Below are 12,571 nucleotides of genomic sequence, written 5' to 3'. Positions count from 1 at the left end.
CTAAAGCAAATCCTGCTCTACAGGGTCAGCCCCTGCACAACAGCTCCTCCACTGTAGTCATGGCTAGTCCTTACAACCAATCAGCCTGTAGGTCAGTCCCTCCCACTGATATGCAAACAGCAACCAAGGCTCAACTACAATAGGAGGGCAACCCACATAAGGGATACACCTGGGGCACCTGGCTCAGGTGACCAGGGAGACTGCGCCACTGGGCCCCACAGGACACCTGCTACATAAGGCCACTCTACCAAGACTGGGAGACATAGCAGCTATACCTAATACATAGAAGCAAACACAGGGAGGCACCCAAAATAGGAAGAGAAGAAAATATGGCCCAAATAAAAATAAAAATAAAAATAAAGAACACAGAACAAAGCTTCAAAAAAAGAACTAAAGAAAATGGAGACAATGCGCCACATGCAGGGTTCAAAACACTGATTATAAGGATGCTCAATGATCTCAGCAAGAACTTCAACAAAGAGATAGGAGACATAAAAATGGAGATAGAAACTATTAAAAAGAACCAGTCAGAAATGAAGAATACGATAACTGAAATAAAAAATACATTAAAGGGAATCAACAGTAGAGTAAATGAAGCAGGGGATCCAATCATTGATTTGGAAGAGGAGATAGCAGAAAATACGCAATCAGAACAGCAAAATGAAAAAAAAAGAGGATAGTTTAAGGGTCTCTGGGACAACATGAAGCGTATCAACATTTGCATCATAGGGGTACCAGAAGGAGAAGAGAGAAAGCAAGAACTCATTTGAAGAAATAATCATGGAAAACTTCCTTAACCTGGTGAAGGAAACAGACATACAAACCCAGGAAGAGCAGAGAGTCCCAAAAGATGAACCCAAAGAGGCCCACACCAAGACACATCATAATTAAAATGCCAAATGTTAAAGACAAAGGGAGTATCTTAAAAGCAGCAAGACAAAAGCAGTTAGTTACCTACAAGGGAGCTCCCATAAGACTGTCACTGATTTCTCAGCAGAAACATTGCAGCCCAGAGGGCTTCCATGAAATATTCAAAGTGATAGGAAGCAAGGACCTATAGCCAAGATTACTTACCTGGCAAAGCTATCCTTTAGAATCAAAGGAAGAGATAAAGAGCTTCCCAGACAAGAAAAAGCTAAAGCTAAAGGAGTTCATTGCCACCAAACTAGTATTACAAGAAATATTAGAGGGGCTTCTTTAAGAAGAAAAAGAAAAAAGATTTAAAAAATATGAATAATAAAATGGAAACAACTATATGTTTATCAACAATTACTTTAAATGTAAATGGGTTAAATGCTCCAATCAAAAGACATAAGGTGGCTGAATAAATAAGAAAACAAAACCCTTTGCATACTCTGCCTATAAGAGATTTACCTCAGATTGAAAGACACATACAGACTGAAAGTAAAGGGATAGAAAAAGATACTTCCTGAAAATAGAAACAAACAAAAAATTGCTTATCAACTGTAATAAAAATATAAAATAAATTTTAAAATAAGAACAAATGCCATGCATAGCCAGGACAGTGACACCCACAGTTAGTATAGTAAGCAAAACTCCTCGACTTTGATCTCATTTTCCATTATGTTCTAGCCACCTAAGAATAAGCAATTAAAGCAAAATTGGCAGTTCTACTGTGAAATGATTGATTCATTTTAAAGTCCCTTGTTTGCTAAAAATATATGACCTGGAAGTAATAAATTTCCCATATAAAATAACTCATTCTATTGGCAAGTAACTGTGTATCTTAGGGGCAAATAGTCATAGGATTTCCAAATCTTTTCAAATTGTAATAGTTTAATAGTTTACCAGAGACTTCTCAGAGTTATTATGAACATAATTCACTAAACAAGAACAGCGAAAACTGCTTTTACCCCGTATTCTCATGGGCCTTTGGCTTAACTTGGAGTCTGAACATACCACCCAACTCTTTTGAAGTCTTCATAGGCTAAGAAGGTTTCAAGGAAAATAAGGAATTATAGAAATAGCACATATGTTATGTAGGGCTATGGCTGTGACATTTATTGAGTCTTGTGTGGTCAATAAATACAGAATATGTGCAGCCATTCAAGCGTATGCATGACTTAGGGGAAAACTGGGTGAGGCCTGAGCCCAGACCACTGGTTCAGTGTTTTCCAACATTAGTGTGCTTCCGAAACAGGTATGGAACTGGTTAAAAATAGGAATACTCAGACTTAGTGAATCAAAATTCTAGGTATACAGAATGCCAACTAGAATAAACTTATGGGTACCCTCATGTTCTCCACTAGTAGAAAAGCCCATTTTCATTAAGAACATCTTTATTTCGGTTGCTTACTTCCTCAAAAGTATACCAAGAATTACTCTTTGAGAAGAATTTCAAAATCCATTCCTAAGTCAAGCCTGACACTGGTTTGCCATAAGCCAGTGCTTCTGAGAGCTCGTCAAACACTAAAAGCAAGACCAATCATAAGCCTTGTTAAGAGCCATTTGTTCGAGAAACCATCATCCCATATATTAAATATCTTCATAAAGTGGTAGGTCGTGGTGGATCTGGCAGGTTTCCTGTGTCCTCCCATTGTTTTAAGGAGACCAGATGGGAGTTTTGTACAGTGATGGGGTTTTCCTTCCAGGGTTTCCATCTATTCAGGCCACAAGGAAAATAAATGCTTGCTCAGAAAGCTATGCTTTCACCAAAAGCTGGTTGAAATCCAGTTTATAGAAAAATAGAACCATCACAGTAATATAAAGATTACTACACTAGTAGTAAGAGGTCTGAGTATTTCTAGTCTCTCCATTGCCAATAATTATCAATATTTAAGTAAATCAACCTGATATTTGGTTTCCTTGTCCATAAAATTAAAGGAGTAAATTATACCTTTGTGACTTCTTTTAGCTTGAAGATTCTGTTTCAACGTGTACGACTGTAGCTTTGACATTCCAATAGCCATTTCTTCAATTGTGATCATTTTCTCCTGATCAGTATCAGAGATTTTAAGAAACAGAGAAACTAACACACGATGTTGTTCATTAGAACAGGAAAGGTTTGGGTATTCCTAAACCTAACCACCTGAAACCACAGAACTATCTGTCAGTAGCCACACCTATTTGCCCATTGCCAGCATGCACTTCACTGGTCACATTCCTGCCTGTGGGTCCCCAGCTAGGTGAGAGCCACCAGGACAGAAGCATTGTGCTCCTTGCTAAGTTGTCCTCTTGGTCCTCAGCTCTAAAAGCTCCTTGACCTTGGGGAAGTTACTTAAATTTTCTAAGCCTGTTTCCTCCTCTGCAAAATGGGGGTGATAATGAAAGCACCGACACTTGTTGGGTTGTTATGAGAATTAAATGTGATAAGTTCCATATGGCACATAGTATGTTGCCTGGCACAGACTAAGCACTGGGTAAACGGCAGGAATTTTTTTTTGATTGCCATCCCGCACAGCTATAGCACCCATATAACTTAGTACCTAACTGAACAAAGTCCTCGAAGGCGCTGGTTGTCACAGTGTTACCACAGCCCCTAGTCCTCACCTTGCTAACGTAATCTCACTTGCTGACCTGAAGGAATGAACGAACATGCTGACTTCCTATGTCTCTCTCTAGAAACTCTACATCACACAGCCCTGAAGATGGGACAGTAATATAAGGAAACAGGTGGCATAATCAATTAACTAAAGCTATCTCTTTCACAAAAAAGAAACTGTTAACAGGGGCTGCCCTGAGGGCAACTAGGTGGCTTGGCATCCAGGATGAGAGATTGACTTTTCACTGTATACCATTTTATCTTTTCAATTTTAAACATCAATTATGTCTTAAAAATATTTTTAACATTAATTTTTGAAATGTTAAAAGACACAATTTGTATTTTTAAAGTTATGCTTCCCTATGAGGGTTGGGGATCTCCCTTGAGAGTGTTTGAATGTCCTTTGCTGCTTTCACCTATGCACCCTAAAACTGGAAGAATGTGGGAAGGCCAGAAAAGGAAGGAGAGAAATCTCTTTGGTTCAGGATTATTCAGATTTTGACCAGTTTCTGCACTAAGGAACCAAAGGAATTCCTATTGTAGATATGGAGCAGGGGATTTTATCTCCAACTCTAATCTACTGCCCAGGGAAGGTAAAAGCCCAAATTAAAAGAACAGAGGGCAAATGCAGAGTGCGTGCATATGTGTGTGTGTGTGTGTGTGTGTGTGTGTGTGTGTGTGTGAGATAATATTTTTTTAATAAAGAAAGATCTGAAAAACTCTGCGTCCTCTTGAAAATTAAGACTGGCCTAGAAAAAACAAAGGTTGCATTTTATTTGAGCAAGTACAATCTAGTATAACAAAGTACAAATTTTTTCCCCTCTTTATCATTTTCCATCCCTAATGGAATTATGTGTGAGCATGTGAAGAGAATGGCCCTGAAAGGAAATATCTTAAATCTCATAAGCAAGCCTTTACACAGTAGCCCATGGCAAAATGGGTTTTTGAAGAACAAACACTGTGTTAAAAATACATTTGGAATTCTAAGATATGAATAATATGAATAAATATGAAACACACTTATGAGAAAATGGATTTATATAGAAAAAGCTACACGGAAACCATAAAGATTAAAATATACCATGCCTAAGTAGTTCAGAATCAGGCCTGTGTCTTTAGGATGACCTTAGAAAAGATGAGGCACATTTAAGTTTCTGAGAACCTTGGTCCACATGATGAGACAGAGTAGTCGTGACGTCACAGTTAGCCAACTGGCAACTGGCTCTGCTTGTCTCAAATATGTCCAAATGGCTTAATTATTTTTGATTGTAGTATAGAAAAACATTATGTTGGTTTCACTCATTACATATTTTAAAGGTATACTTTAGGCACACAGGAAACAGCATGCACTGGACCTAAGGATATATGAAGAAAACTGAGAGGTGTGGTTGCTGATGCGAATGTCCTGTTTCAGGCAAGCACAGAGCTCAAATTCCTTTAAATACATAGCAGGAGATCATTTCCTTTACTTTCCCACTTCAAATAATTTAACATCATGAACTACCTAGTTTGATCTGACAAGGTGGTGTCATCTCATGATCAGGATCAGTAATTTCTATATCCAAAAGTCCAGATTGTGAAACTTTTAGGTTTAAAAATCTGCAGATGCAGCCACAGCTCTGGATTTTGTGCAGCGCTGTTGTACAAGATGTACAGCGTGTATGCAGCTTCAGCTTGTGCTGCCTGGATTTGGTGGGCTTTTGTAGGCAATATCTGCTGGAAGCTGAAGGGAGAGCCCTAAAATTATGCTATTTTAGTACCAAAAGCTTTGGTTTCAGGGACAAATTAGATGAGGAAGAACTGAGTTCCTGTGCACCTTTAAAAGCTTAGTTGAAGCCCTAACTCTCACAAGCTGTTCCTAACTTCCCAAGCAGATGAAGTGCTCACGCATCATCTGGATGGCAGCCACCTGTCAGCTGCCTACACACCATTCTTCCAGAACTCGTTTTATTCAATATTGATGGCCATATGCTTCACCTGGAAACCTGGAACCCTCCCAGCCCCAGGGGTTGAATCTTCACTAGTAATCCAGTACTTTTAATTCCATTCTCCTTGCCGGTGACTGGTTATGATGAAAATTTAGCTAGTGAGACTCAGAGGGGATCTGCTGCTAAAGAGCCTCTGTGCAAACTGTCCTTGTTCTTAAAACAGGACAAAAGAAAGGGTTACTGCCTGTCCTCTCTCTGGTGCCTGCAACTTTAGCAGCAATATTAGGATCAGGGAGACCAGCCTAAACAGTGAACAGGAAGGGAAGGAAGAATCTGGTTGTGATGCCATCAAGTCACTAAATTAAGCAACCCTAGGATTTCCTACCTCTGGACTTATTTTGTGAGGTAAAAAAAATGTCATTATTTAAAGCACTGGGGAGATGAGGGGACATCTGCTATTTTTGGCCCCAGGTAATCCAATGCAATCCTCTTCTTCTGAAATAACCACCTATTTTATAGATTGTAGTACACGCACGCACACATGCACACACTCTTTTTTAAACTAATTCTTGTGTGAGTACTAGTTTTACCTCTCCCAGCTCCTAAATTCAAACTCCTTGGAACAGAGTACACACTCTGGATTCTCTGTCTGGAGACCCTTCTCCCTGGCACTAGCACTACTTCCTTCAAGGCCCAGCTCAAAATCTGACTCTTACAGGAATAGTTTCTTATAGAATCCCTGCCTACATCTTTTTCTTTCTAACACATAGCATTTACTGCCTCTAACTTTTTACATTTTGCCTGCTGATTCTTGTGTCTCCTTCTCAGTGTCTACCACTGAGTACACATTTGATTTAGTGACTGACTGAATAAATGATGGAGTATAGAGCACAATCGACCAGTTCCACCACTGAAACTAGAAGTGGGATGGGGGCATCCTTAACAAATCAGGAGTTACAGTAGAAAATACAGCAGAGCTTAGTACATAGTAGGCCTTCAACAGAGGTCTCATGAGAGGATGAGAGATGACATAGCATCCTATGGTTAGGGCTTTGGGCTTACATCTTGAAGCTTTTTATTATAAACAGAGGATGAAATGTGGATACTGCTGTCTCAATGTAATGAACTTCACCTGAATGTGCTAACATAAAATATTTGATCTAATGTAGACCTAAGCTGTTTTGAGATGGAAAAAAAAATCTTGGGTTGTTTTTGTTTTACTTCAAAACTCTTAATGATTGTTAGCTAAAATTCAAAATAGAGGGCCATCAGCAGACTTCCAGATCACGTGCAGAAAGGCCTACTCCATCACACAAGCTGAACCTCTAATAGCTGCTCTTCTGTACAAAAGCTCTGGGGCCATCCTTCTGATGAGACAGCAGAAAGAGCATCTGCTGAGATTACCACCCAGTGTGGACATCTGCTCCTGAAACCCTGAAGGTATGCAAATACAGCTGTGACTCTAACTTTTAACTCATTTCAGATATTAACAATTTGTGATAACTTTCACTAGGTAATATCAAACTGACACTAAGAGCTTCTGCAAGACCTTTTATATTACACAATAGAGTAAAAGCTGTAGGAAATGTTTAGATAGTTAAATGACCACCAAACACTACATGTGTAACAACATGGTTCTATTAAAAATGCTCTCCAACTACGGCATTCAAGAACAGCAATACAATATTTTCTTTACAAAGCAACTAATATAAAAATCTGCAAATGTCATAAATTCATTCAAAGGCTATTATTTTTATATAGGCATGTCATTAGATTCTTTCAATTCTTTCCTGAGGTATTTTTTGTGGTTTACTTTTATTGTACTGCTGGATGCATTATCTTTGATCATCCTTTCCTAAAATGATTTTTAAAAGACCTGCAAAAATTTTTATTGCATAGGACACTATTCAGGACAATGAGATTGGGAACTGCAAATATTTGGCATTGGAACAAGTCTTACAAATATTGCATTTTAAAAATTTGTTACATACATTTTTTTTACAGTCTGTCTCTTAAAAAATTGAAGTTATAGCTAAGAGTTAACTACATACAGTGAAGCATTTTAGGAATGTTAGAGATTAGAGAATATGATGAATGATACAAAGGAAAAAAGCCATAATTCTTGCCGGCTATATATTGTATTGCCTTCAAAAGCAACTGTACATGTTGTAATCAGTTCATAGTTAAATATTTCTACTAATCTGTTTTAGGAGAGCAAATGTCTTTCAAGGTTTCAAGTTCCTCTATAAGCTTCTTGTTCTGAACTTCCAGCACTGCAACTCGACTCTCCAGACATTTTACATATTCTTTCTTTCGACGTCGACATTCTTTAGCGGCTTCCCTGAAAAAAGTAGAAGCAAAAGGGCAAACAAAACAATTTTGTATGCTATTGCAAACAGACTGAAGTAAGCTTGGTATATGTGATCATGGTTGCATTCCAAATCTTGGAACAACATTCCCAATTCAATTTCAAACACTAAGCCAAACTGGATTCTTAAGGGTCACGAATGTCCCTTCCATAGTCCACATGGCAGTTAGTAGGATTGCTGCATCTCCTGCCTTGATTAAAGTTCACAGTAAACAAGGTCCATGTCAAAGACAGTTACTCTGCTTTATGGCAATAAAGATCTTTGAGGGCCTTGAGTTCCTCAATGAGAGTCTTGTTTTGGTTTTCAAGCACAGCCACACGATTTTCAAGACATTTGACATATTCTTTCTTCTTCCTGCGACACTCCCGGGCAGCTTCCCTGGAACCAACACAAGGCAAATGACTCAGGAACAACCTCCCAGCACAATCCAGAGGGGCTTGGTGAACTTCGGGCCCCCAAACTCAACAGCCAATCAAGCCTAGGTAAGGTCTGTACAAAGCCACACAACAAAGGTGCCCAAGCACATGCCTTTTTAGAAGGTGACTCTAAGAAAACAAGAATAACCCAAGAGCAGTCACTTTGCACAAACAGCATTCATGGTAAACGGTGTGTTCTTAGGGCACATATTCCATGATAACAGTTACCAGAATGGTTTTCAGTAACCTAAAGCAAAAGGACCACATCGCTATGTGGAATTTCTACAAAAACATTTACAGATCCTTTCAATTCTCTTAGTTATTTTTATCCACCGTAAGCTACATATTCCATCACAATGAGCTGACTTTATTTGAGCAAAAGTGATTAGAAAAATTCTCAGAGACCTTAAATGTCAATATTAGAGGTTTTAATTTTTAAGACTAAATCTCAGCAAAATAAATAAGATCAATCATGACTGCAAGAAACGGTTTATTGGCTAGAAAACAACATGGATAAAAACAACAATAAATAAATCATAAATCATGCTTATTTTCATAAACCAAAATGAAATGGACTCTGTTCATGGAAATTAAAGAAGGAAAGAAGGGAGGGTACATAATACAATACTCAACATTTCAGATGATTTAAATCCAGGAACGTGAGAACACCACAATTAAAATCATGAAAAGGAAGCTACAGAATAACTCAAAAGTGTACTTCAAGACTGTTTTCTCATCAAATGCATTTACTATCCAATATACTGAATTTTAAAGCACTGTAGCCATGCCCAAAGTTAAGAACAGACAAGCAGCCAAAGCAACAAACACAAATATGTACACAAGTTATGGTCATTCTCATGCTTAACCCCACCAAAAAAAAAAAAAAAAAAGTGAACACGATCAACACTTTCTCTTTCTGCATTTTTTCAGGGTGGGAGGGAGTAGCAACTACATCACTTAATTCCCCTATAGAATGTACCCTCTGATAACAGCTTTATTTTGGAATATTCAATTCAGAATAACTGCCTTTGGGGTACCCTTTACATCAAAAAAGCCTGCATTGAAAGATGATTAAAATACATTTTAACAAAAGTTTTGTTGAATGTCTAAACACCATTTACTGTAATGCCAATTAGCATTGCTGCAATTCGGAACTAGAAGTGATATGTACAACAGTTTTGGCCAATTCTGTTTTAGGATAGTTGACTCTTACCAACAACTGGTTATCTGTGTTTTCTCTGTGGGAAGCAAGAGTCAGGAGAAAATGAACTGCAGGAAAAGATCAACCCCTACTTCCTAGCCAAGAACAATGCACTCACCCTGTGAACTCGTAAAGTTCTCAGACTTCTCAAAACTGGTTAACAAAAAAGTAACAAATGTACAAGTGAATTGAATCTGATAAATACAGATTAATCTAATCTAAATGATGCACAGGGACAAGTTAAGAATAAATCCAAGCACACTTATAAATTTGGCCACTTAAAAAGTTTGGGAACACAATTCGACTCTCTTCCACAAAGGAACTAATATACATTTGTGAACACCAAAGTTTTCATGAGTAAATCATTATATTAAATTCTAGATCCGAAAGAAGACAGTCATTTTACAAAACAAGTTACCATTAAAATTTTAATTTTTAATAACTTATGAGATGTTTAATTTTTAAAGTTTTATTTACCAAGGTGTACTATTTATTGTAAATATTCCCACTTCATATTTCATATTTGTGCGTGCATGTGTTACCGGCATGAATGTTCCAAGCACAAAGCTTTAAATGATCACACTAGTGGATGGCACATTCCTAAGTACTTCTCAGCTATGGAAAACACCTGTTTCTTCTATTAATAGCTCAGTTTTCAGGCCTTTCATTTGTCTGGATATATCCTCAGCATGAAAAGAAAGTACATGGCAAAGAGGAAAAGCTGACAAGGCTGTAAAGGAATAAAAGCTGTTGCTGGATTGGTAGAAATATAATTAAATATCTATTATAAATGCCAGCCAAAAAATCAAGAGAAAATGTATAAAAGTTCTTTCATGTTAATAAGTAAAACCTAAATCCTTTCTATGAAGTTAAATCTGAAGCTTATGCTGAGGTCTTTTTGGGGTGACTGTGCTGTTAGTGCAGTGAACGGACTCCGGAATAAAGACTGCCTGATTGCATATCCAGGTTCTGTCCAGTTTGCGTAATGTGATATTAACCAACTGGTTATGTAAACTCTCTGAACCTCAGTTCCTCATCTGTAAAGTAAGGATAGCTACCAGACCTCTTCCCATGTGAAAGTTATGTGACAGTAAAGAAAACAGTAGAAATAAAGCACTTAAAACTTGCATACGGTATTTACTCGATAGATATTAAACAACCTAAACAGCCATTTATCATCTGCTTTTCTCTTGTCTTGCTCTGAAATAGAATTTGGGAAGCTAAAATAGACCCTTCTCAGAATCCCTTGCAGCTAGGGATTCTATTAGCTATTTCTAGTCAATGAAATGTGGATAAAAGCTGCTGTCAGGATATTCCAGGACAAGTTTTCACAAGGGTCAGACTCAACCAGCCTCCATTTTTTGGCTCCAGCCCTTCTCCCTTCTTCTTGACTGATGAAATGCCTGGAGGTGTGGTAGTCATGTTGTGATCACAGGAACGAATGTCACACACTGAAGATGACAGAGCAGGGAGCCTGGATCCTTGATGACATGGCTGAGCCTTTGTTCTGGCTGCACGTACCTCTTGACCAGCAACAGAAGATCAAAATACCACCTACAAGGTTAAGCCTCCATTCCCCTTGGTTATTCAGAGCCTAAACACAAATGCTATCCAATAGCTATTATTAACTAATAATTAAAAGAAAAACAAATTTATGACTTTTTTTCCTCCCTCAGACGGATCTCATATGTATGTGTAGGCAGCTGTAGGGCATGTTTATTTGGAACCCACTGCCTAATATTTATTTCATTTTGGTAGTTCTGACAAAATGTTTTAATTTAAAACTAAAGATATAAAATGGCAAAAGGACAATAAGAAGGCCACTTTCCTAGTCCTTTCTTTTTATTTTCTTTGTGAAAATAAGACATTGATGAACAATTTTACAGTTTGCATTATCATCATACTTTATGTTTCTAAACTGAACTTCATAATATACATTCTATGACCAGAGAGGCAATTATATTCAGAGGTCCTAAGATCTCTGAAAGTGCAGTGTTAAAGTATCCATATTTCTCCAAAAGATCAAAGTTAGGAATCTTTGATAACAAGACCTCTATAAAACAACCATGATACTATGTGAGCCCCACACATTCAGCTCCTTCAGAATTTCTGAGCAAAATGCTGATGATGCAAAAGGTGAATCCAGCATGACTTGGTAAACCTGGAACAAGCTCTGGTAAAGATGTGTGTATCTGATGATCCTACTTCTGGTAATCTGTCGAGTTCTCCAGGGTACAAAACTCCATCTAGTGATCTGTGATAACTACCACGCCTGGGAACTGTAGGCAACTTAAGGAGTTCTAAAACATAACAAATTGTGACATTTAAAAGGCTATTAGTTAACTGAATATAGCTGCCACTGCCTCACACTCCATTACAAAGGACAATGATGAACTCAGAAGTTATTCGTGAATTTTAGAGGCTCAGAAGCCATAATTTCTACATTAACTAGGTTGCTAACACCTAGTAAATTAACTATCACCATATGGTCCTGATCATAGGAAAACACATGATCCCATCTGAAATGTTGTTTTCTTACAATGAGGACATTGTTTAATATTTAGGAATAAGGTGACAAGAATACTGGGAAGTAGACTCTTAGACTGTTCTTATTCTGTTCGTTTTGAAAATCAAATTTGTACCATTCTCCATAACAAAAACTAAACAAAGAAGTAATATGCAAAAAAAGAATTTCGGAAAACAGCATTTTTATGATATACTGCTATTTAAAAAATAAAGTATGGTGCAAGAATAAGTGAAAAAATTAGAGAGAGCAGACAGAAAAATACACTGTAACATCAGTAGGTATCTCTAATAGTGGAGCTATGGGTAATTTTAATCTTTTCTGTTGTTTTGTATTTGCACTTAACTAGAATGTTTCAGTATAACAGAGAAAAAAACGAAATTACAAAATAGATAAAAGGAAACTACATGTAAAAAACTTAGAATATTTTAAAACACACTTAAATTTATTTTGCTCATAAAGAAGCTAGAAAATTACACTTATCACCTAACTCTGCAAAGTAAATACCAAGTAAAAAAATACATCTCTATTTGTAAGTAGGTCCTTCCATCATCAATAAAAAAATTAATCTTTTAGACATTACCCTTATGAAAATAAAACATAGGAATGTACCTCCTGATGACAAAATACT

At 37.3% G+C, this 12,571-nt stretch overlaps 1 protein-coding gene across 16 annotated transcripts in view; it reads right to left on the bottom strand.

Moving 5' to 3' along the window:
* Window positions 1-7,046: 7,046 nt before the first annotated feature.
* Window positions 7,047-12,571, bottom strand: part of CREM (cAMP responsive element modulator) — a 61,606-nt gene continuing 56,081 nt past the window's right edge. For 9 of the 16 annotated variants that reach the window (XM_025046395.1, XM_025046396.1, XM_025046401.1 and 6 more), the window contains one exon: window positions 7,638-8,177. In XM_025046395.1, coding sequence (XP_024902163.1) covers window positions 8,033-8,177 — 145 coding nt within the window. In that variant the 3' untranslated portion in view covers window positions 7,638-8,032. Of the gene's footprint in view, window positions 8,178-8,688; window positions 11,717-12,571 lie in introns of those variants that run through there. The other 7 variants (XM_025046397.1, XM_025046399.1, XM_025046403.1 and 4 more) reach the window with 3 other exon arrangements.

Source organism: Pteropus alecto, unplaced genomic scaffold (assembly GCF_000325575.1).
Source record: "Pteropus alecto unplaced genomic scaffold, ASM32557v1 scaffold204, whole genome shotgun sequence".
NCBI lineage: Eukaryota > Metazoa > Chordata > Mammalia > Chiroptera > Pteropodidae > Pteropus > Pteropus alecto.
This window is presented reverse-complemented; position numbering and strand designations above follow the sequence as displayed.